Here is a 25,010-nt window from a genome sequence, read left to right as displayed (position 1 = left end):
GGCAAAAAGGAGGACGGGGTTCACACAGCACACTCCTTGTTTAATCCTAATCCTACTTCTAGGAATAAATATGGGATTAAAAAGCAGCCTGGGAACCCAAACCCTCTTTCCCAAGATCTCCACTGCTCCTCTCACCTGTGGAAGGTGGGGTGGGGTACATGCAGACACAACCACAGCAGAGCAGGAGGGCACAGGGATGAGGCTGGGACCCCTGGAGTTCTCCTCATCCCTGGGTGGGCAGGAAAAACTCTGCCAAATCCCAGCGACATGCAGCAAGGGAGCCTCCCTACCCTACCCTGAGCAAATTTGGGCTGGCTTAAAAAAAATGGTGAAAGGGTCACCCCTGGGAGGCCTCATCCCGATGTCCCTGCCACAAACCCAGCAGATGACAGCTTTGCTTGTGTTTAATGGCCTGTTCCAACCCAGAAATGGGTAGTGAGGGCTGAAATCCTGATGGATCTTGGGCATCATGGTCCCACACATTCCAGGAGCAGGGTATTAATGAAGCAGCACATTGGCTTTATCCAGCTCCATCCCAGCAGCTTGGCTGCCTCTTCCAAGTTTCTGAGGGTAAAATAACTAAATGGAGATTTGATTTTCCATCATTATAAAGGGGGGAAAAAACACAAGATTTTTAAATAGGACATCATCTTTGCAAGGTATCCCACATTATACAGGTGGCATCTCCCTTACCTGGCTGTGAAGTGAAAGGGGACACTCATTCCCAAAAAACTGCTTGGAAACACTGGCATGGCTCATGGAAACACATCTCCTCCTTCTCCCTCCTTTTTTTTCCCTTTTTAACTGTACAAATGCCATTCCACCACCCCAAAATTCACCTGAGGAGCAACAGCGGTGCTTGAGCTAAGATCTGAGAATTTGAGCCAGGTGAATTCCAGCCTAAATAACCTCTGACTGGAACGTGTGAATACTGGGTGAGCAGCTGGGCTGCTCCCTCACCGAGATGTCCTGACTGGCTTTTTCTATTACTGCTATCAGGATGATCTCGGCAGACAGATGCATTTACTGTTTGCCGCCCAAAGATAATGAAAAGAAACAGTTTATAGAATCAGATTAGGGGTGGAAAAATTGCCTAATGATTATAATTCCCAACCCCGCTGCTGAATAATGATGTATTCAAGAGTTGTCAGCGCGTGATGAAAGGGGCCTCATATGAGAGATGCTCGGCTCTGAAGCATGGCTGCGGATGAATTGCAGTGAGATACAATCCCGCGATAAGGGACAATGAGAGCCTCGAGAACACTTCAGGGGCTCCTCAGCACGGAGCCAGAGCCGCAATAAAAGTCCGTGAAAAAAGAAAAAAGAAAAAAGAAAAAAGAAGTTTCCGAACGGTTTCTGATAAAAGATGAACCAAGGTGAAGGAGAAAAGAGGGAGAATCCCTCAAACCCACACATGCACCGGCTGCGGCCCAATGGGGAAAGGAACACACACTTTGTAGGCCCCAAAGGATGGATTGCAAAGGGAATGCTGTGGCTTCTTGGGAAGTCTGTTCTGTAAGGCAAATCTGGGTGTGGGTGGGTGTGCCCTGGCTGGTGGGAAGGATCAGCTGCTCCCACGGGCAAAAGATAGATCCACAAGGAAGGAGGGAAGCGTGGCTTGGGTACCTACCCAGCCCAGGAATAACTAAGTGTCAACCTGCCCCAAATCCCTGAATGCCATTAGGAATTAAAGAGCTCTCCAGCTCCCAAGGCCTTTCCAGGAGCACCCTGGGCAACAGCTGGGCATGAAAAAGCTCCCAGAGCAGCACCAGGATGTGTCGCAGCAACATGGAAAAGCCAGGAATCCACGTTCTCCAGTCTCAAAACCAAAGGAAGCCAAAGTATGGGATTGGAGTTACTTGAGAGCACTAAGCCATGATCCTACCAGGAAGAAGGGAAAAGATGGATTTTCCACATTCTCTGTGGTCTGAAATGCAGATGTCCGCTCTCAAAGCAGCCGTGGCACCAGAATGGCAATGATTTATGGGAAGCTGCACTAGCTTTCATTATTCATGTGGAAAGCAAGGGAAGGGCTTTGATATGGATCGGGAAAATCCATGGGGGAGATAAACTCGAATGGATGGTGTCACCCGGAGAGGGGATGGAGCTCTGGGGCACATCTTGGTATCACCCAGGACAGCTGCACTCCCAGGACAAGGTGGGCACTAATTCCACTTGGAGGATATCTACATCCCAAAATCCCCACTGGAACATGGCTTTGTTTGCTGTGGGTGCCCAAAAACCTTGCTTACAGCACATTTCCCTCTAAAATCCCTCAATTTTTAGCTCAAAATTCCACCAGTTACCCCAAACTCCGCCTCGCTCGGGCGGAGGGGTAATGGCAGGATCTGCCAGGTACCCTCGGTCTGAAATGCTGCATCCCTGAGGTCTCCTGGCAGCGCCAGGACCAGGCACTGCCTAATTGCAGCTCGATTCCAGCTAATGAAGGGACACCCGAGCGCCAGACACAGTCGTTGATGGCGGTCTCCCACTAAACGGCTGCAATTAGAGCGTTCGTCGTTAATTGTGCTCATTAACCTCGCGTGAGCGCGGAGCAGCTGCGGGAGAAGCAGCTCCAGGGCTGGCGGCGTAGTGGAGCATCCCTGGATTATTCCACTGGCATCCAGGACAATCCCATGACAGTGTCACGATCCCAGAATGATCCCAGATCCCAAAAGGTGGGAAAAAGCAAGAAGTGGATTCTGGGGCTCATAAACATCAAAGGCTTTCCTTTTGCTGATTCCCTTGGATAAAAGCAGTTGTTTGTGGGATCAAACACAGGCCTACAACACCCAAAACTGGGCTGGAATTCTGAAAAAGCCAAATCCCACAGGAAGCAGAGCCAGCAGCACATCCCAACCCAGCACATTTTCCCCCCTCTCCCTTCCCAGTGCTGCCCTTGCTTAATTTTGGTTTGGCTGATTGGGTGTTTATATTTATTCCTATGGCATTATTTCTATTTTTAGCTTCCCAGACTGCAGGGGAAAAAAAATCCCTTTAACTTTCCTGTGGGCTCTCCAATTCTCACAGCTCATTCCCAGGGAATGCAGCAAGGCAGAGCCCAGGAGCCCCAGCACCTCTCACCCAAGCACCCTGCTGTGCTTCCAGGGAGAGCAAGGCCCTGCTCCATCTGGCAGCCAGGTCTGGAATTTGGGTGGAAGGAATCTTTGCCTCATTTTCCCTGTTTCCAGCAGGATCTGTCTTTCTGTCACCTCATTACAGCTCCTGCCCAGAGCTGCTACCAAATCCTAGCTGGGCTGGAGGCAGAGCACAGAGAGGGAGTGGCAGATCCCAAAAGTCTTTCATCCTGGACTTTCTGCCCTTTCAGCCTTTCTCCACAGGACTTGCTCCAGTGAAAGGCTCCTGATCCAGAGATACCCTGGATACAGGCACTTCTAATCCCCAGGGCACAGCACTGGGCACAGATTTCAGCTTCCCAACCTTACCATGTCCTCTCAGAGTCCTGGAAAAGGAGCTTCCACAGTTCTCCAGCCCCAAACCATCCTCCTTGGGAGAGGTTCAGTCCCTTTCTCTACCAGATTATTAATATTTTCCCATCTGTGCCTTATTTTCTCTCTCCCTTCCTTTTTTTTTTTTTTTTTTTTTTTTTTTTTTTTTTTTAAGAAGCAGGGAATATGCTCCTTTTGTCCCGCTCTTTCTCTGTCCCTAATCCTGTGACAAAAAATTAATGCACAAGCATCTGAAGTGGCCACGGTGGGGCAAAGCCTGGCTCCCTGGAGCACAACTCCCATTCATGCCCCGCGCTCACCCCGTGACTCCGACGGGACAAACTCACAGGGCAGAAAGTTGTTTGTTGTCCCTCAAATGGCTCCATTGTCCATTGTTGGGGCTCTTTCCTGAGCTACAAGTCTTCCTCCAGCTCCGCTCAGCGCCTGTCCTGGGGTCTGAAGGGGAAGGGCAGGGCAAGTGCCCTCGGGGCTCCTGGCATGGTGAGGGGACATCTACCCTAAAATTCTGCCCCACTTGGGAGTGCTGGGTAAGAATCTCCTGGCCTTTATCTGTGGGGTTGTGCTGCAGAAATGAAGAATAACCTCATTTCCCACTCAGCAAGACCCCCCCTGCCAGTCTCCAGCCCCCAGCCCCATCCACCTGCATCCCAAATCTGCAGCTTTGCCCCCAGATGGGCAGAGCTGGGCTCTTCCCTGCCAAATCCTTGTGGCTGGAAAAGGCTGAGGAGAAAGGGCTTTTTCCAAGAGTGGCTGAATACATTGGACATGGTTCCTCTCCAGGCCTCGTGCCTGCTGAAAGGGGAGATAAAAGGTCCTTGTCCTCCCCAAATCAGCTGCCTGGCAGAAACAGGGGGAATTAAAATTATCTTGGAGCAGAGAGACACGGGCCAGGCGGGCCTTTCTGGGAAATCGCTGAATGGTTTGGGATGGAAGGGACCTTAAAGTTCATCTCATTCCACCTCCTGCCGTGGGCAGGGACACCTTCCACTGTCCCAGGTTGCTCCAACCTGGCCTTGAACAATTCCAGGGATCCAGAGGAAGGGATCCACGGCTTCTCTGGGCACTCTCTTCCAGGGCCTCACTAATCCCACAGTAAAAATCCTTTCTGATATCTTACCTAAATTTACTGCATTTAGTTTTAAACCAAGTTGAGTTTTAAACTGTACCAAAAAAGATGGAATCCAGCTCATTTGGAAGCTCTCTAAGTGCCCAAATCCAGCCCATTTTGAGGAGTGCAGGAATCCAGGCACGAGGCTGGCAGGGGAGAGGGGCAAGGGCCATCTCCCACCTCCACTGGGTGACGCTTCCCTGGGCCCGGAGGTGACTTTGAGGACATTTCGGGGTTGTTTGGACTGAAATCCTCCTTGCCGGGCGCCGGGACGAGATGCGGGGAGCGGCCACACGGTGTCAGCGCAGATCGCGACATCGGCGGCCCCGATCGCAGCAGAAGCCCTCATCCACACCGAGGGAGACAGGGGGATCCCGGCTCCCTTCCCGCTGGACCCTGCCGCCCCGCTCCAACTGCGCTGGGGACCCTGGGGTGCCACCGCTGTCACCCCGGTAAGGGTGAGCCACACTGTCCCCTCTGTGCCGCACCGGTGCCACAGATGGGGCCGGCAGGTTCCAAGTCAGTGACAGATCAGCTGTGCCAGCATCCCCTCTGTGGGGTGGTTATCCCGCAGCCCCTGTCCTTTTTCCTGCACCTTTCCTTCCATTCGTTCCTCTCCTTCGCCCTCCTTGTCTCACCCATCCTCTGCTGCCACATTCCCAGAGCATTTCCATGTCTGGCCTTCTCTCCATGCGCCAAAACCACTCTTTGTCATGGAATGCCAGAAGGATTCGGGTTGGAAAGGAGCTTAAAGCTCATCTCATTCCAACCCCCTGCCATGGGCAGGGACAATGACACTATCCCAGGTGCTCACCCCACCTTTTCCTTCAATTGGATTTTTAGTGGCACTGTTACCGCGGCACTCAGAAATTCTCCAGCTCCACCTCTTTCGAAACAGGGAGTCCTGCAGGTCCCTCCTTGCCCGCACACCAGAATTCCCGAAGCTTGGAAAACACAAAATCCATCAGTGCACAAGGCAAGGAGCAGCAGTGCCCTGAGCTTTGCTCTGAGGAGCAGCACACACCAGGTAGAGGTGTTCCATGAGCTTTGAATTGAAAAAAAAAAAAAAAAAAAAATTCCTTTGCTCTGTACTGCAGTTGTTTTGAGAATCTGGTATTGACCAAAACTCTGTTTTCTTGCCAAAGGCACCTGAAGTGCCGAGATCTCTGCCCACACTTCCTCAGCCTGGGAATTGATGGTACTTAAGGAACGAAACCAGTCTCCCTCAGCCATTCCCTGCGTTATCCCTGTACTGTCCCTACTCTGGAGAATTCCAGGATGGAATTCCACCGGTACCCAATGAGTGCAAGGAGGGGGCTGTAGCAGAGGCATCCTCGGAGTAGAGAAACAATTCTGCTTCAACACCATCAGATATTTGGGTCGGAAAATTCTCCCCACAGGAAAATCCGGTGGGATTTTTCACCTGGGGCAGAGGCGGTGAAACGTTGCAGAGGGAGGGGAAACTTCTGGTCCAGCCTTCGGGATTCTCCTCTCTCTGCCTCCAGCACAAACACTTCCCATAACCCTCAGCCAGGAGATTTTCCCTGCTGACAGGGCAGGGAACAGGAGGGAGATCTGCTCCAGATCCCGAGCAACCCGCAGCCCAGCCCCCCCCCCCCCCCCCCCGCCCCCAAAAAGCCCTCTCTGAACCAAAGCCCTCTCTGAATCCACGAGCACAACCCCAGGACGAGCACCTATTTTTGGGGAGCGAGGGTGGAACCCGCTGGAACGATATCCTGACGATCTGCCAGGCACTAAACTGGAGATCGCAGTGATTAAGGAACAAAATGGCTTTTGAAAGGCTCTGAGGTGTGACAGGGCACGGGGGCGGCCGACATCCTCCCAGAGCTCGGGGGTGGCGTGAAATGCTCAGGAATTAGCGCAGCACCACAGCAGGCTCCCTGCAGCGGGCTCCCCGGTTTGTGGCACCCTTTCGAGCCCCCCACTCTCCCTCCCCAGCCTTCCAGGGAATGTGTCCCGGCCAATTCCGGAGGGATGCGGCTGGAGAGCCGCGCTGGAACGCGGCTGCCAACATTAAATTCTGCTCCAGCTCTCCGCGCGTCACCTTCAATTTCTCTCTAAGCCGCCGTGTTTATTTAACCGAATCTGCCTCCCGTCACTCGGAGCAGTAGCACTCAACCTTTAAACAGCCCAAGAGCCACTTCAGCCCGCGGCGGATGCCGAGAGCTCCCGAGCCAGACAGGCACAAAAGAGCCGCCGCTTTGTGCCGTGGGCGCCTCCAGCCCCGGTTCATTCATCTCACCCGAGCTGGAGCTCATCCCGAGTTTTCCAGCCGTCCTGCGCTGGTGAAAGCTCCGGTGCCGCCAGTGAGTGACCCACAGCAGCTTCTGGCCATCATGTGCCAGCATCCACCCGCGGGCAGCTCTTCCGATCACCATTCCATCCCCAGCGCCAGGCAAAACACTTCCCGCTGGATTATATGGGAGCATCATCGCTGTGCATCAGCCTTCAAAAAAAAATTCCTTTTCCCAAAGCTCTCCATGCACACCCCGAACTTCCCAGCCTCCAGAGGAATCCAAGGGACACCTTGGACTGGTCCCCAGTGGGAGCCCCAGCACCTCCCTAATTCCAGCAGCACTTCCCTCTCTGTGCCCCAAGGGCCAAATCCACCAGGATCTGAGTCTTCTGCCGCTGCAGAGGCCCCGAAAGTTGGGAAGCTTCCACAGACACTTCCCAAAGCTTTGGGCGCTGGGGTCAGCCCTTCCTTTGGCAGGAGCTGAGGAGGGGACGGGGAAACTGAGCTGTGACAAATCCATCTGTACACTTGTCACTTTGGGAACAAACCCAGCTTCCCATACCCATGCCCGCGAGTTTCGTGCTGGCTCCGGGTTCACCGGAACACGAGGCGTTCAGGAATCCAAACGCAATTTGTAGGGAGGAAAAACCCTGGCTGGCTTCGCTGTTTACTATCGCCGAGCATAATGAAAATGTTAAAACGCCGAGTCACTTGACACCTGCCACCCCGGTAATGCACTTGCTTCACTTTTTTTTTTTTTTTTTTTTTTTTTTTTTTTTTTTCTCTTACGAGAGTTGGCGAATTTATTTCAAGCTCTTCAATTCCCTGAAGCTGAGGACTCGCTGCATATTCAGCGAGCCGCTGCCGTGCTGACACGTCTCACGTCCTCTGCCGCGTTAAGTCTCTTCATCTATTCTTTTCCAGACAGCCCCAGAATTCGCTCCGTGGTGAATAAAATTATCTCGGGTGTCCTTCAGGAAAATAATGCAGGGCTTTTGGAGCGAGTGCGGGAAGTTCAAGGCAAATATGCCAGGTGGCCAGCACGTGAAGAACAAGCCACTGAACCTCTCTCATCGAGCTGTCATCTCCTCTTCGGGCTCGCCTGGCTGCAGACAGGCTCTTGCCTCGGTGAGTAATGAACAGCCCTGCAGCCTGTGGGGTGGTCGGAGCAGCCCTGGGACGCTGCTCCGAACCCTGCTGCTCACCTGAGTGACACCTCCCTGGGGGGCAGAGGGTGGCGAGGGGTGGGGAGCAACAGCCAGGGCTGCAGCCCCCAAATTATGGGAGTCTCAGGGTCAAATGGGGTGGCCGTGCCTCAGGAGCAGCTCTGAGCCCTGGAATCACAAAGACGGGGACCCAAGGCGAGCCTAGACTGTGGTCCCTGAGGGCGAGGGAGGCTATGCCTCTGCTGGGGTTTCTTGAGGGGTTTTTTGGGTTATTTTTTACAAATAATGACCCTCCTCCTGTTTGCTGGTTCAGGGAGAGGCAGGAGGGCAGAGGACGAGCACCTGCATCCCACAGGATGGTCTGCTAGGAATGAAACGCCGCCTGGGCATCCCTGATCTCGGATCAGCTCTAACCCCAAGGAAAACCAAGATTCCACATCCACAGACTTCCCTCTCCACTTCCAGTGGAAGCATCTACCAGCTTCATCGTGCTAGGAGCTGGAGAAACGGGAACCAAAGATCCTGACTTTAGAAACCCCAACCCCTTTTCCTGCTTCCCCACTCCCCCCTTTCCCAGAGAGCCTCTGCTCTCCCCGCTGCAGCCACGTGTTTTCCACGGCTCCTGAGCCCCAGGGCGCTCTCAGTTATTGAACGTGGCCGAACCTCTGCCTTTTGTGCAAACTCGAGCCCGAGCAGTCCGGGAGAAAGTTGATCTCGGTGTTAATTTGTGTTAGGGATGCACACAGGCAGAATAAAGCTGGGGCTGCGGGCTCCTGTCCCTGTGTAATTTGTTCTCCATTGTCAGCGTCGCTGTTGATCCCGAAATTACAGAGTCCTAGGAGTTATTCAACACGAGATGTTGGACATGAAAAGGAAGAGGGGATCGGGAAATGACCACGAGGAGAACATTTAAATCAACCCTGAGATTACAGAGGCACAGAGCACAAAAGGAACTCCAAGCTCCTTCGGTTTCCTTCCACCGTGTTTGAGTGTTACCTGAGAGGGGAAAAATCCCAAATGGGTTCAGCACGGTGAGGAAAAGCCTAGGAATCTCCTGCCCCCCGCACAGCCCAGTAATTACCCTCAGAGCAGCACAGGTCAGGCATTCAGAACCCCGCTAATCCTCAACCAGGAGCAGCATCAGCTCACCTGCATCCCTGCTCCTTCGAAAACCTTGGACTGGGGAGGAATTCATGGAACTATCCCAGAATGGTTTGGATTGGAAAGGCCTTTAAATCTCATCCAGTGCCACCACCTGCCCTAGGGCACCTTCCACTGTCCCAGGTTTCTCCAAACCCCATCCAACCTGGCCTGGGACACTCCCAGGGATGGGGCACCCCTTGTATAGCTAAGAGTGCTGGTGGTCCTATTTCCCCCTCTTTTCCATGTATTTTCCTCCTTTTTAAGGCCTCCCTGCTGTTATGCTCTGCCTGCAGAGCAATTGAAGGCTGATGTAATTCCCAGTTTCCCCCCAAATGTGCAGGAAATCCATGGGTATGGGGAGGTTTGCCAACGTTGCTCCTCTCTCAGCAAAGCCAAGAAGCAGCCCCTCCACATTGCCAGACAGGAGTATTTCCAAGGCCCCCAAATTCCTGGAAAATCCCAAATCCAGCCAATTTCTCCCCTGTCTCTGACTCAAATTGGGGTTTTGTGAGCCCCCAGACTTCCAGGGGGGAGGAAACCAGACCTTGCTATTGCTGTGAATAATATTTGGTGATAAGGAAATCTTTTAGCTTTACTTCCAATTATCTTTTTTTCAAACAGCGAGTTTTATCTCTAAAAGAATCAACTTTTCTCCACCTTTGAAGAGCAGAACCCTCCTGATATTCATTACATGACTCAGAACCTTCCCTTTGATGGAAAACTTTGGATTAGAGGCAGCATTCGGCATCCTGATTAGTACGAATGTGACCTAGTATTCAAACAAACGGAGTGTGCAGAGCTATCTCCTGGACAAAAGCGTTTTCTTAGTGGAGCCAAGAGGAGAAAACAAATGCTCGACGGGCATTATCTAACATAAATACTGGATTTATTAAAGGAGAAAAAGGAGAGGGAGAAAAAACAGCCGAAATGGGCACATTTTTCTTGCTACATTTGCAGGATCCCAACCCCACTCATCCCTTCACCCCAAAGTCTTCTCCTGCTTCTCCCAGGGCTTGTGTCCCAGAAATTCAAGTCTGAGTGGGTAAAAAAAAGGTGCACGTCCCTAAAGATGCCTCCACAGCCCCAAAAGCCCGAGTCCCACTGAGGAGAAGAGCCAGCCCAGGTATTTTTTAGTTATTCCTGTGTAGGGCTGTGCCCGTCAGTAGCTGTGTGGGGGTGAGCAACAGCCACCCAACACCTTGAGCTGAGCATCCTGAGGGAGAAGCACAGAGTCCAGCAGACCAGTTCCTACCATTCCCAGGAAAATGAGCAGGTTTTAGCAGGAAACAGTCTCTGTGCAAAGTGGGCTTGGTGCTTTTGTCCCTCGGGTCACTCTGTGCCCACAAGGAAGCATTCAGGGGTGCTGGAAAAACATTTATCCATAAAACTCAAGGACATAAAATATTCTTCCCTGTACACCCCACCTCCCCAAGTCAGCCTAGCTACTGGGACATCCTGGTGGGAAGGAGCAGCGTGGGCTGGGATTACATATTAGCCAGAGAAGCTCGGGGCCGGGGATGGTTCCTAGACAGGAGGAAAGAGCAGCTGCTGTTAATCCCAGTTAATGTGTAACAGCTCTGCCACGTCTCCCTCACCTTCTGCTCACCAGCAGCTGCCAGGGGAGGCACCAAACCTGAGCCAAGACCAGACAGGGCTTATGAGCCCCTCAGAGAGAGAGCAGGGGTAGAGGGAGGGGTGGGCAGGGAGGGTCCTGCCCCTGGGATCAGGGGTGAGGGAAACCTGGGGTGTTTGCTCCCAGGTCATCCTGAGTGGGCCAAGTCCTGCTCAGAGCCCCCTGGCTCCCTGTGCCTTCCCCAGATGTCTCCCATGAATCCATGTCCCATTCCCATTCTTCAGCAGCAGATGTATGTGTTTCCATCCTCATCCTCATCCTCATCCTCATCCTCATCCTCATCCTCATCCTCCTCACATTCTCCTTTTCCTGGCTGAATGGCTGTGGCAGGAATTTCCCTCAGGGTTGGGTTCCGAGGCACAGAGACCCCAGGGACAGATTTTATCCATCCTCCCACCCCACAAAAGCTGCCCTGTTCCACTGGAATTCCACTTTTCTTATCAGCCATTCCCACAGAAGTGGAAGAACCTGGGAACAAGCCCTTCCCAGCCCAACTTCGAAGAGCCCCTGGAGCGTCTCTGCCACACTGTCTGTCACTTGGGATGTGGCAGGGTTTCCCAGGAGTGTCCCTAGGACACATGGCGCTGCTGACCTGCCCCCATTGGGATCCACTGTGGCACATAGTGGGATCCTGGGAGGGTCCGCAGTCAATGCTGCCAGCAAGATTTTCCATGTGGAAGTCATTAGTGACGGGCAAGTCCAGATGGAAAATGAGCTGAGCAGCACTCTGATCTCCCAGAGTCTCAGAGAATCACAGAATATCCTGATCTAGAAGGACCCACCAGCACAGTCCTGCTCCTGGACCTGCACAGACACCCAAACAATCCCACCCTGAGCATCCCTGAGTTGGGTTGGAGCCATGAACTTTCCCTGGGGAGCCTGTCCAGTGCCTGACCACCCTCTGGATGAAAAACCTTTCCCTAATATCCATTCTAAACTTTCCCTGAGGCCCTCTCTCCACTGGGGACAGCACTGTCTCCAATCCTGCCTGCTCCCCTCCCAGGAAGCCGCCGGCCGGTGTTGCCACCACTGCTGCGGTGGCCCTTGGGCGCAGTGTTCCTGGCAGCAGCCGGGCTGCTCTTGGCTGACAGCGATCCCACGGCACATCCCTGCCACCGCTGAGGTCCGGGCGGTGGGAGATGGATGAGTGATTGATGGGGCGCCCGCGATACAGCACGAGCGCTCCTTATCTACGCCTCGCCGCTGGCTCCATGCTGCTCCCAAGCTTTATGGCATCACTGTCACTTGGCTTGCCTTTTTTTTTCCCACCCTGCTTGGTTTTTCCCACCAGGGAATCTGTTTCACCTGCAGGGTTTGTGGAGTTGGCGAAGCACCCCAGGCAAAAGTCGTCGTCTGTAAGCGTGAATGGGCACAGGGGAGTTGGAGTAGATGCTTTCCATGGCAGGGTGCTGGGAGCTAAATCCATCCAGAGTAACTTCCTAAGGGATTCCAAGCTCAACACTGCAGTGGCAAATTCCATCCAAAAAGCTGGATGTGCATGGCACAGGGGAAGAGGGGAGGAGAAAACCAGTTCAAGTAGGAATGTAATTGGTGTTACTGGGGCATCCTCCTGCTCCCTCTGCTTCCCTAGGAACATGGGCCTCCACTTGGAAATGCTGGGAAACCCCCCATGCTTTGCCAGGCAGGTGAGATGAGGCCAAGGCCACAGGGTCCCCATGGCGTCCCCAAAATTGCTGTTGTCACAGGACCCCCACAGCCCACACATCCTCCCATGGACAAGCACTGGTGTCCCGACCTGGGGCTGCTGTGTCCAGCAGCAGCTCCAACCAGCTCCTGCTTCTGCTCCACCCCAGGACAATGGCCAGGAAAAAGCAGAATAATGTGAAATGAAGTTCAATTTTACAAAGGGAAGAGTGAGTACCAGCTTCCAGCTGAAACCTGGCTGGATGGGGCAATCCCAGTCTCCCTCTGCACAGGTTTTCTCCTTCCCTGCCCTGTTCCAGGTGCCAGGAGCAGGAGCTGGAGTGAGCTGCGGCAGATTGTGCTGTGTGCTCAGCCCGGGGACAGCCCGTGGCCATCTGTCACCCCCAGGTGTGTGCCCAGCTCGGTGTAGGGACAGGGCTCAGGCTCCTCAAACACACCAGGGTTGTAAAGCAGGGTGTGGGGGCATGGGGGTACTCTCCCAGCCCCTCCACCTGCTCCTGTCTCTTTCCTCACATTCCCTGCTCTGGTGAACTGAGCATTTTTTTAATTCCTTCTGCAAACCAGGCTGGAATAAGTAACTCAGCCCAGGCTTCCCAGTTCTTGCTCTTCCCTGCCATTTCCCAGTGCTGCCTTCCCAAACTGCGCTTGGGGCACTCTGGATTCCTTCACTTTTGGGGAAGGGCTGTGGGTGACAAGTGGAAATACATCCTTTCAGCCAGGGAATTTTGGAGGTGTTTCACCCCACCTGGTCATTCCAAGCCCAGAGCTCCCAGGCTGCTCCCAATCTTGGGACACAAAGAGGTACCAGCAGACTCTGCTCGAGAGGAGTTGAGTGACTGCAAATACTTGGAAGTAAGCATCCTGTCATGAGGTGGAGCCCACCCCAACTTCCACAGACTGGAGTCCAGACCTCCTACCTTCACACCAACCCCTCCAGGAGATTCCACACGGGATGTCTGAGGAGCGGAAAGGACTAAATTTCCAAGACTGGGTGAAACCCGCTTCACTCTCTATTCCCTGGGCCTACTGGTTTGGTTCCAGCAGCTCTGGGGCACGGTGAGATCCACGCACCAGGTTCCAAAATACCCTCAAAGCAAAAATAATGAATAAAAATGGGTTTATTAATTAAATAAGGAGTTCTTATTCATAAAATAGGAACTGGTTTACAGCACAGCCCAGGTTTTACAGCACAGTCCAAGACAGCTGTCCCAAGGAATGCCTGTGGGGGACCAAATGCAGCTCCTGCTCCCTTGCCTTTTACTGCACTTTGCCTCCTTCCTGGATGAGGGGAGACAGGAGCTGGAGCTGGTTTATAACCAAAATTACCGAGTTCCAATCCCTCTGTGCAGCATTCCCTAGGAATGGAGCGAGACACGGCCTGGACATCCAGCCTGAATTTCTTGCTGTGAAAGCAAAGACCCTGCAGATCTATGCAAATAAAAATTCTTTATGCAAATAAATATGTCTGTAAATCACCATCATTTGATTGGTATTTTTATGTGGGTGACATAACATTAGAGAATTATTTTCTCCCCTCAGTTTCACTCCCTTGCTCAACAATCCGGGCACTTTAACCGAACAAAACAAGCTTGGCAAAGTTATTAATTGCCTGGAATGAGACCTTTATTGATTGGTGTGGGGATCAATCACTTTATCTGTGGGCAGTTCTGCTGGAGCTGCCTGTGACCAGGGACTTTCACACAGGACTTCAAGGTCTTTCCAGGAACGGGGCAGGTGTTGGGGACGATCCGGGTCAGATGGGAAGGAAAACGGGCTCTGTCGATTTCCCTCTGCCCCCAGCAGCCATCGGTGTTTGCATGTCACCCACGAAGCCTTTGAAAGGGACATAGGATGCCCAGGAAGCCCTCGTGGCCATCCTCCCTGGAATCCTTGTGGGATAGTACCTTTGGCAGGAGCCTCCTGCAACCGGGGACCGCTGGGAAGCGGCCGCGGCACCAGGCTCAAGATGTTTGGAAAACGCTCTCGGGCACGTGGAGTGTTTTTTGGGGTTGTTCAGGAGCTGGGCTCGATGAGCCGCGACTCAGGATATTTCCAGCATTCCATTGACTGCTCTTCATCCTTCAGAGAAGTCGGGCAGCATCACCTCTGTCACCAACTCCATCGCCCCCTCTTTGCCTCCCTTCCAAATAATAGTAATTTTAAAATGATGCTAAAACCCAAAAAGGACCCCAGAAAGGGGCACAGGAGAGGGGGCAGCTGCCGGAGGTGGCCGCGGCAGCGCAGCTCGGATCTCCCGCACACCGGCGCTATCGGCGGCCGGATCAGCCGCGTATCTAATGTAAACGAGCCTCCCCACATCAATAACGTGCCACATCTGGCTGTTTGGCTGCGCTGCACCCTGGCTACCGAGCCATCCGCGCACGGAGAGCGGGCGGCCGGACCGGCCCAGGCGGGGGGTGCGCACAGCGGGGCTGTGGGCGGAGGGGGGGGCCAGCGATGGCCGCAGCCAGCAGCTCCTCTGGGGAAGGGGGGCCGGGGGGAGGGCTCTGCCCCCCGGAGGGAGAGAGGGGCCGGATTAGCCTTAAAAGAGCCACCCAGGAACCGGCGTGTTTGTGCTTCTTCCCAATTTATGGCCGCGGAGCATATGGCCGGTGTTCCGCCCGGCGGCAGCCGCCGGGGACGGCAGCGAGCGGCGCGGGGGATGTGAGGCCGAAGGGACGAGGAGCGGCCCCGGCACACGGCGGAGACAATGCGGGAGGTGGGGGGCCGCCGCCGGGGCCCCCCCTCCTAGGGACCCCCCGCCTCGGGACCCCCAGCCAGGTGAGCCCCGGGAGGCGCCGGGGGGACGCTCCCGCGCAGGGACCCCTGCCCGCGTGACTCCCCGGGGGACAGCGGAGGGACACGGCCGCCGAGGGACCCCCGCCCAGGTGAGCGCCGGAGGGTGGCGAGGGGCTCCTCACGCACAGGGACCCGCCCAGGTGAGCCCCGGCAGGGAGCGGGAGGACTCCAGGCTGGACCCCCCGGCCGGGTGAGCCCCGGTGGCAGAGGGGACAGAGGGGTCACCAGGGGCAGGAGCTGCAGGTGGGAAGGAGCTTTGCGGGGCGAGGAGGTCCGCGCAGGTAGGAGCCGGTGCCGAGAGCCGAGGGGGCGCGGCCTCGGCCCCGACGGCGCGGCTGACACACGGCCACGGCCACGGGTGGCAGCGAGGCCGGGGCAGCGCGGAGCAGGGGAGCCTGGGGCGCTCTCTCCTGCCCCAGCCGTGGGACACTTCTCAACCGCGACGGCAGAGTCCGCCAGAGGACCGGGAATGACCGGGACTGTCCCCGGCCCCGGCGGTGCCCCCTCCTCCTTCACCCCTTCCCTGCCCGTGCCACGCGTGTGTCTCCGGCTCGGTCCCGGTTTTTGGAGCCGAGCCCACGCGGGTGGGCCCGTCCGCACCCAGCCCTGGTCCCCCCCGAGCTGCGCGGGGCGTGCGGGCACCGGGGGCTCCCCGCACCCCCCGCTCGCACACGCACCGGCGGTGACCTGGGCGCGGAGCCCTCCGCGGAGTGCGAAGTGAATTCAGATAAGGGAATAAATCCCGCCGCGCTCCTTTCGCCCCGGGGCCAGCGGGCCGGCATTTCCAGGCCGAGGAGGAAAAAATAATTTCTGACAAAGCTTAATCTCGTTGGGACACGTTTAATCATTGGAGACGGGGACGAGCAGAGCCGGGGGGCTCCGGGGGGGCCACCCCCGTTTGTCTGGCGAATAAACCGGTTTAGAATAGACTGGAAAGAGGAAGGGAGCCCCGGGCCAGGCTTACAGCTCTCCCTGAGCGCAGGGGAGGGGAATTAAGGAAGACAAAATGTGGGTCGGGGGGCTGCGGGCTCCCGGCTTTGTGCCCGTACCCCACTGTCTCCATCACTATGGGCAATAATTTTCAAAATCTCATTAAAGTGCATTTATCAAAGCCCTAACATGTGCCCTCCGGCTCTGCCATAACCTCGCCAGTCCCCGGAGAGCGGGGGGGGATGGGGGGGTGGGGAGGGGGGAAATCCCAATTTCTATGACAATTCGCCACCTCGGGAGCTTGGCTGCGGGGCAGATCCACATCTACAGATTTATAAGGAATATCGGTGAATTGGAAGGATTTCTCCGCCTTTGAAGCTTCGTGGGGAAGGAGATAGAGCAATCGTGAGAATAGGGAAGCTCATTTAGATTCCTATGTCCTGGAGAAGAATTAATTGTCTGCTGAAGAAAAAGCAGGCCGGCGCCGGGATTTTGCGGGGCGGCGGGGGCTTTCCCTGGAGCTTCCATAGGGATTGCTGCTGCTGACTCCTTTCCTGCGGAGCGATCTTTCTCCTTCCCCCCCACCCCCCCCTTTTTCCCCCCTTTTCTTTTCCCCAAAACATCCTTAACGCCTTTGCTAATGCCATTTTTTCCAGCCAGGAAACGAGCCGGGAATTTCAGCCCGCAGAAACTCCGTTACAATTAAGTTCCTGTAAGTGCCGGAGGATTCGGGAGGGTCCGATTCCCCTTGAATTTAGGAAATACGATTTTTTTTTCTTGATGGGTCTCTCTCACTCCCTGACCGGGCTGCCGGTGTGCGAGCAAATCTCGTGGCGTGGGCTCCGTGCCCACGGCCTGGTATGGCTGGTCCTCTCCGAGCCGGAACCACTGCTGACTGCAGCAGCAGCAGCAGAATATCCTCTCCAACGCTGGAAATTGCGGTTTAAAGCCCTCCGTGCATGCGTCTCGGGGGCGGGATGTAATTTCATTGCGATCGTTTTACTCTGATTTTTAAATTTTTGCTTTGTATTTTTACGGCCGGGGAGAGCTGTCCCCTTTCGTGTGGCGACTCTGCTTCTCTTCTCCACACTTTAAAACAAAGAGGGTGTTACTTACAGGGATACTCCCGAGGTGAAGCTCCTCACGACAATTATCAGGACACGGACTGCTCTTCCCTTTCCCCATTCATTCCAAGTGGATCTCATTCTAGGAGATAAAATCAACCTGTTTCTTAACAAAGGCTTTGTGTGGGCTCCGCTAATCCGGGCCGAGCGGCAAGGTGCAGCCCCGCTCCGTTTGTTTATTTGCGATCTGGAGGGAAGGGAAGACAAGGTCTCGCATCTTTGGCTCCATCAAACAATAAATTGATCCACTTGTCGGCCGCTCCCGGAACCGCGGAGCGGGAATGGGAATGGAGACGGGCTCGGTGCGGGTAGGGAGGGGAGGGAGAGCGGCAGGCTTCAGTCCAACACCCTTTCCTACATTTCTCCCTATAACATGTGTTATTATACTCGGTAATACCACACTGTATTATAAGCGTGCGTGGGATCCCTCTCGGCGGAGAAGGGAATGGAGTTGGGCGCCGCTGGCTCAGAGCAGAGGGGCACCCCCGACGCCGTGTGGGGAGCTGGAGGACACCGCTTAAAAACAGCCCCCCGGGCTGCCCGCGGCGTGGCGAGAGCCCGTTGCGCCCGCTGGCATCCGCGGCCGCCGGGCCCACGCGTGACTGCGGGCAGCTGCTCCAGAGGCCTCAATCCCCCTCCTGTCCCCTGGGACCGTCCCTTCCCCGATTCTAGAAAATAGAAAAATCAGCTTTAACCTCACGGGCGAGGGGCGGGGGGAGGGACTCACCCGTGAATCGGTCCCCGTGGGCAGAGCCGCTTGTCCCCGAGAGCCGCCACTCAGCCCCGCCACGCGCTCGCGGCGCTCCTGCCCCAGCCCCCCTGGCCTTGCCACTGCCTGTCCCAGCGCTGCAGCATCCCCGCCACGCGTGGGACCAGCCGGGCGGCGCGGGGGGCCCGGGGCGGGCACCCCGAGGGTGCTGGGGGGGAACAAGACGCCATGGCGGCCGGGGGACACCCCCCTGGCTCTGTCGCGACAGCCGCGGCCTTGCCGTCGGGTTTTCAACCCACGCAGCACGACCGCGGCGCGGGGCAGTGTCCCGGCCTCGCGACCCCGCCTGACGTCAAGGGGCCCGCGCGGCTCTGACGTCACACCCCCGCCGGTGACGTCACGGTGTCCCGGGCCGTCTCCGCGGTGTGCAGCGAGGTCCGCGTTTGGGGAGGGGGCCGCGACCCCTGGGGCTGTGTCCGGCCTCCTCTCCCGGGCCCCACGACGCCAGCGCTCTGCGGGACGCTCTGCCCGTGCCGTGGCTTCAGGTCGGGGTGTGGGAGTGTTTATCGACATGATTATTATTGTTGTTGGTGTTATTATCACTATTATTGCTATTATTATTATTACTGCTATTAAACGCTGACAGCCCCGTGGCGGCCGGCCCACGTTGGCTGCCCCGTGGATGCGGGTTCTCCGTCCCGCTGCTATCGCGGTTATCGCCGTTGTCCCTGCTCTTTTTTCTCCTCGGCGGAATTAAACCCCATCCGAGCCGGGGTGGGGGGGGCACCTAAATCCATCGGTAACTCAGATTCAGTGAGAATTGGCGGTATCGGCGCGGGCGCGGGGCAGAGGAGCGGGCGGGGGCCTGCCCGAAGGGGTTCCCTCGATATCGAGGAGGACTCCGCAATGGATGAAGAGATAGCCATTGAGTGCGGTTGAATACCATGACAACTAGGAACAACCTCAGATTTATTCCCAACAGTTAGGGCGCGCTGAAAGAGGGCGTCAATCACGTATTATTTCGCCACTGAAATAAATGCAAAAACTGCGCCGAGACAAAGGGTTCCAACAGGAGCCGGACATTTGTCTACATTGCGGACATTGTCCCCAGCTTAGCCGTCGGGTTGTATTTGTGTTTGTACGGGGTCCGACCACCCAGGATGCGCGCTGGGGCTCGCTTTAAAAAAAAAAAATCCCTGGGCATTGTCAGCCACATCACATACTTTATGGGAGGGAGGCTGGGGGCTGGGGGCTGGGGCAGGAAAAGTGGGGGGAGCGGCGAGGGAGAGGATGGGAAGGTGCGAATCTATTGATGGGCGCGGAGGAAGAAGCCTGAGGCGACGTCTCCCCAGCGCTGCCGGCAGCGTTGCAGCTCCTTCCCCCCAGGAAGGGAAACTCGGGCAACTTTTCCTGTCCAGACATGAGGGGGGTGGGGGGGAGCCCCATCCCAGGTTGTCCAAACCCCGTGCCCCGCATCGCCCCGCGCATCTCCATCGCCCTCGAGCTCCAGTCCGGCACGGGCGGGGCTCGGGGAAGGCAAGGGATGGAAAACAAGAGGAAGGGGAAAAGAATGGGAAAAGGAAAGAGAGGAATGAAGGAGGGAGGGAAGGAAAGGAAGGAGGGAAGGAGGGAAGGAGGGAAGGAGGGAAGGAGGGAAGGAAGGAAGGAAGGAAGGAAGGAAGGAAGGAAGGAAGGAAGGAAGGAAGGAAGGAAGGAAGGAAGGAAGGAAGGAAGGAAGGAAGGAAGGAAGGAAGGAAGGAAGGAAGGAAGGAAGGAAGGAAGGAAGGAAGGAAGGAAGGAAGGAAGGAAGGAAGGAAGGAAAGAAGGAAGGAATGGAGGGAAGGAATGGAGGGAAGGAATGGAGGGAAGGAAAGGAAAAACCATCCAGATCCTGCCCCGTGAGTGTGTACACGGCCAATGCTTCTCGGCGGGTGAAGAGAACAGGACGAAGGAAGAAGGGAAATTAAAATAAAAATTGGTGGCAGACAGAGAGAAGTAGGGGGGTCGTTGCATCCTGCAGCAGGCCAGACGAGCCCCCAGAGCTTCTCCGCGGGACCCGCGGCCGGGTATGCTGCGGGCTCCGTGGAGCCGGGGCCAAGTGCGGCTGTGTGCGAGCGTGGTGACACCTGGGGTGCCGCCCTTCCCTTGGGAAGGAGCCCCTTCTTTGCCCCTCTCCGTCCTTTCCCATGTCCTGAGAAAGAAAGAGAGAAAGAGAGAAAGAGAGAAAGAAAGAAAGAGAGAAAGAAAGAGAGAAAGAAAGAAAGAAAGAAAGAAAGAAAGAAAGAAAGAAAGAAAAGAAAGAAAAGAAAGAAAAGAAAGAAAAGAAAGAAAAGAAAGAAAAGAAAGAAAAGAAAGAAAAGAAAGAAAAGAAAATAGATGGAAAATAAAAAATAATTCAGTCTTGTATGAGTCCATCGGGCTGCAGCCCATCGAATTATCCCAACGGGCTGGATTCATTCCCCTAGAAGAAGGTGGCAAAATCAATGAGACCTCTTCAAATAAGCACACACTCCCCCCCTCCCTAATAATCACCTCCCGGATCTCGCCGGGTCGCGCCTGATGATCGCGTTTTGCAAGTTCGCTTAATTTCGGAGCAAACTAGAATCAATTACTCGCTGTTTAATTTCCAGCGCTCATCCCTAAGCCCCAACCAAAATATTGACCTAGGCGGGTTAGATAAGTTGGGCTTTTGCCATCTGAGTCGCTCCGGTCCCAAGTGGGGCAGGCAGCGCGGGGCGCGCAGGCTGAGCGACTGTGAGAACAGGTCCCCTCGCAAATTTTCTTTTTTTTTTTTGTCCCCTCTCTCGGAGGATAACACGGGTGGAAAACACACTTTGGAGCGTCCGGAGCGTCGGGCTGGTGCGGAGCTCTTTGTATGTAAATAGTGCCCTTAAAAAGAGCTGGGAAGTCGCCCCCTCCCTCCCTCTCTCCCTCTCTCCCTCCCTCCACCCTTCGCCCCCTCCCTCCCCCCCGGCGCCGCCGCCCGCGCCTCCCGCGCCGAGGACCCTCCCCGCGCCGGTAATTAATTGACACGTTATACCACTCATCACCAATGGTGGAAGCTCGGAGCTCGCCCAAAACCCGCAATTTCACATCTGCAAACACTGTCTTCATCCACTTGACTTCCAAGACCCGCCCACACGTGGCCAACCTTTCCTGGGTTTAATGTAGGTTTTTTTTCTCCCTCCTCTCGGCAGGTTCATGTGTGGGGACCAGCCTTATATGGACTCCTCGCTCCAGCAATGGCTCGGGATTTTCCAGCGGCAGGCGCGGGTTCGGCGTGGCTGAACAAGATCCAGAAGTGATTTTTTTTTTTTTTTTTTTTTTTTTTTTTTTTTTTTTGTCTCTTCCCCCTTTTTCCCTGGAGTTACAAACTATTCCCGAAACCAGCTGCTGCTCCCGCTCTAGAAATTTTCCCCCGTGGCAGAACAACTACCACCGCAGAGACCCGTCGCTGCGGCCGCTTCTTCCGCACAAATACCGCCGCTTATTTTTCTATAAATCCATATTATTATTCTATTTTTTTTCCTTCTCCACGCGTGCCGTGCTCCCCCCCCCCGCCCCCTTCCCGTGTCCCTGCGCAGTGTCGTTGTCGCCTCTCGGCGTGTGCGTGCCCAGCCGTGACCCGGCGGCTCGGCCAAGCTGCGGCTCCAACTTTCCCAGGCGGAATTTGGCCGGAACATGTCTCTGACCAACACAAAGACGGGCTTCTCGGTGAAGGACATTTTGGACCTCCCTGACACCAACGATGAGGACGGCTCGGCGGAGGGCGGTGAGGAGGAGAGCGAAGCGCCCGAGCCGCCCAGGAAAGCGGGAGTTTTGGGACAAAACCCCTTGGACACTGTTCCGACGCTGCCTTTGAAGAGTCCTTTCTATGATAACAGCGATAATCCCTACACGCGCTGGCTGGCGAGCGCCGAGGGCATCCAGTACTCCCGTGAGTGGCCGGGGGACGGGGCAGCGGAGACCGGGGGCCATGGGGGGCGAAGGGGGAGGGATGAGGCTGGGGTAGGGGGACTTGCAGCTCGTCCCGGCCGGGGACGGGGCAGCGCTGCTTCCAGCTGGGAGCTGGGGAGCCATGGATGGATGGATGGATGGATGGATGGATGGATGGGGGGTTTACCTCTCTCCACGGCTGGCCTTCATCCCACCACGGCCGGGCGGCGGGAGGCATGCGGGGGGCGGCGGAGGGGCTCTCCCCCGGCCCGTCCCCTTCCGCTGACCGGGCACGTCTTGTCCCCAGTGCACGGGCTGGCGGCCGGCGGCGGCGGCCAGGACCCCTCTGCCAAGTCCCCGGAGCCGTCGGCCGACGAGTCGCCCGACAACGAGAAGGAAGCGGTGGGCGGCGGGGATGCGGGCAAGAAGAGGAAGAGGAGGGTGCTCTTCTCCAAGGCGCAGACCTACGAGCTGGAGCGGCGGTTCCGGCAGCAGCGGTACCTGTCGGCGCCGGAGCGGGAGCACCTGGCCAGCCTGATCCGCCTCACCCCCACGCAGGTGAAGATCTGGTTCCAGAATCACCGCTACAAGATGAAGCGGGCGCGGGCCGAGAAAGGTATGGAAGTGACTCCTCTTCCCTCGCCGCGGCGGGTGGCCGTGCCGGTGCTAGTCAGGGACGGCAAGCCCTGCCACACGCTCAAAGCCCAGGACTTGGCAGCCGCGACGTTCCAGGCAGGCATCCCGTTCTCGGCGTACAGCGCGCAGTCCCTGCAGCAGCACATGCAGTACAACGCGCAGTACAGCGCGGCCGGCAGCCCCCAGTACCCCTCAGCGCACCACTTGGTACAGGCGCAGCAATGGACTTGGTGAGGGCTGCGGGCCCCGCGCGCACGCCCCGAAAACGGAGGAAAACACAGAAATAACAGGCAAAAACCGAGAAAGAGAGAGAGAGAGAGAGAGAAGGAGACAGACTGATGCTCCAAAAACAAACAAACAAAAAACAAACAAACAAAAAAAAACAACAACAAAAAAAATCGAAACTGCGGGGGAAGGAATGGCGAGGGAAATGCTAATATTATTATTATTATTGCTATTATTATTATTGCTATTATTATTATTATTATTATTATTATGGGTTCTTTCCCTCTGCCGTTTCTTTTCCTCTCCATTTTTTTGGGGGGTTCGGTTTCATTTCGGGGGGAGGCGGGGGGTAAGGGAAGGGAGGTGTTTTTTGTGCGTCATTGTTTACAGAAATTTTTTGCGCCATTCAAAGTGGTCCTGTCTACCTACAAATAAAATAAAAGAGGAAAAGGGGAGGGCGGGAGATCGTCAGAATTTAAAAAAAAAAAAAAAAAAAAAGGAAAGGAAAAAACAAGGAAAAAAAAGGAAAAAAATAAAGAATAAAATCCCCCTGCTGCTCCTGTGATTTTGTGAGGAACGAGAGTGCGGCCGCCGCGCAGGGTCCCCCAAAAGGGGAGCTCCGGTGCTGTCCTTCGAGAGCAATTTGCGGCCCCGACAGCTGCTAGCGGGGGTGTTTTTGCACCTTGTCGCCGTCGCTGTCGCTGCCGTGAGCCGCGGCCGGGGCTCTCCGTTCACTCTCTCCGATTTGGGAGTCACCTTAACCATTCCCGAGCGGAGGAAAAAGGCCCACGGACGCTGAAACTCTCTCCGTCCGGAGACCGGCCCCTTGGGCACCTCCCGCCCCACCCCGGCCTCCCTGCCATTTAAAACGAATTTAATTTTTTTTTTTTTTTTAAAGCTGCGTTTCGAGGAAAAATAGTAGAGAAGGAACCAATAACAAGGACGGAAAGTCGTGGCCTCGGCCGCCGCCCTGCATCCCCCGACCCAGCCCTGCCTGGGGCCGGCCAGGTCCCCGGGGGTGACACAGCCGAGAGGGGCTCTCCACTCGCCGGGCTTCCTTTTTTGGCGAAAACCGGTTTTTTTTGGTGGGGCCAGCCGGCTTCATCTGCCGGCGAAAAACCGGAGCGGGGAGAATTTATATTTTACTATTTTCTATCTGTGAGTGCGCTTTTCTACTCCTCAGTGCTGCTGAGATTTGGGTACCGGCATCGTCCCGGTGCCTCTCCCCGGGCTGGGGCCCCTGCGAACGGGCGGAAGAGAGAAACTTCGGGGTCAGCCCTCCGGGGATGCGCGGCGCAGGCAGGGCAAGCGAAAGGGTTAATACTAGAAGAACCCCCCCAAAAACTCGGAGGACGAGGGAGAAGAGAAAAGAGGGAGGCAAGGCGGGGCTGGGCGACTCTGCCGGGCTGTAACTGGGACCGGGACCAAGCCTGGCCGGGACCGGGCGGGCGCAGTCCCGGCTCGGGGCGGGTTGCGGTAGAGCACTGGCTCCCCCGCCCGCCCCTGCGACTTTCAAGCTGCGAAAGATGCTTCAGAAAACGAAAACAAATCCAAACAGGCTTTTGTCAGGAGCCATGGGGCCGCTGCAGCGCCCGCCCCGTCCCGCGGGGCTGAGCAGCTGGGACGGGGCAGTTCAATGCCAAAGAGACGATCGGTACCGGCCCCGCAGCATCCCAGTTCCGCAAAATCCCGGCCCTCCGACATCCCGGCCCGCAGCGCCCCGGCCCCGCCAATCCCGGCGCGCCTCTCCACCCTAGCGCATCCTGCGCGGCCGCGGGTCCCCGCGCAGCCTCCGCGCCGCCGCTGGGGGTTTTTTTTTTAGCTTTTTCGCACGTTTTTCCTACTCTCTTTTCCTATCTCTCCTTCCCGGGCCTCCTATCCCCAGACCACCGAGGCACCCCGCTGCAGCCGAGCAGCCGCGGCTGTTCCGCGGGGCAGCCGCTTCCAAACCCTGGGGAGCTCCGCTGCTGTCCCAGACCCGAGGGGGACACAGGGACGAGTGCCGGTTTTCCCTTCTCCAAGCCCGTCCTGCGAGCCAGGAGCGGTCAGAAGGAAAACTGTCACTTTTTTCTCCTTACTTTTTTTTTTTTTTTAAATTAAAAAAAAATCCCATTCCCTCCCTTTTGTTTTCTTTTTTTTTTTTTCTGTTTGTTTTGGTTTTTTTGGTTATGTTTTTTGGTTTGTTTTTTTTTTTTTTTTCTCTCCTTTC

General features: G+C 55.7%; 2 protein-coding genes across 4 annotated transcripts; one reads left to right on the top strand and one right to left on the bottom strand.

Annotated features, from left to right (window-relative positions):
• Window positions 1–14,960: 14,960 nt before the first annotated feature.
• NKX2-2 (NK2 homeobox 2) lies at window positions 14,961–23,087 on the top strand. Of its 2 annotated transcripts, none has more exons than XM_085575692.1 (3): window positions 14,961–15,223; window positions 21,202–21,941; window positions 22,248–23,087. In XM_085575692.1, exons 2-3 carry the CDS (start codon window positions 21,686–21,688, stop codon window positions 22,808–22,810), a joined length of 819 nt encoding a protein of 272 aa, XP_085431818.1. In that variant the 5' UTR covers window positions 14,961–15,223; window positions 21,202–21,685; the 3' UTR covers window positions 22,811–23,087. The 2 variants fall into 2 exon arrangements, with proteins under 2 accessions (XP_085431818.1, XP_021393310.1); XM_021537635.4 differs by having other exon boundaries at window positions 14,961–15,330.
• LOC146767984 (uncharacterized) lies at window positions 18,461–22,265 on the bottom strand. 2 transcript variants are annotated; one of them, XM_085575691.1, is made up of 3 exons: window positions 22,128–22,265; window positions 21,045–21,288; window positions 18,461–20,195 (listed from the first exon to the last, which is right to left on the bottom strand). In XM_085575691.1, the coding sequence occupies exons 2-3, from the start codon at window positions 21,049–21,051 to the stop codon at window positions 19,117–19,119; spliced, it is 1,086 nt and encodes a 361-aa protein (XP_085431817.1). In that variant the 5' UTR covers window positions 21,052–21,288; window positions 22,128–22,265; the 3' UTR covers window positions 18,461–19,116. The 2 variants fall into 2 exon arrangements, with proteins under 2 accessions (XP_085431817.1, XP_085431816.1); XM_085575690.1 differs by having other exon boundaries at window positions 21,055–21,288.
• Window positions 23,088–25,010: the final 1,923 nt, after the last annotated feature.

Source organism: Lonchura striata, chromosome 3 (genome assembly GCF_050655825.1).
Source record: "Lonchura striata isolate lonStrDom1 chromosome 3, ASM5065582v1, whole genome shotgun sequence".
Taxonomy (NCBI): Eukaryota; Metazoa; Chordata; class Aves; order Passeriformes; family Estrildidae; genus Lonchura; species Lonchura striata.
This window is presented reverse-complemented; position numbering and strand designations above follow the sequence as displayed.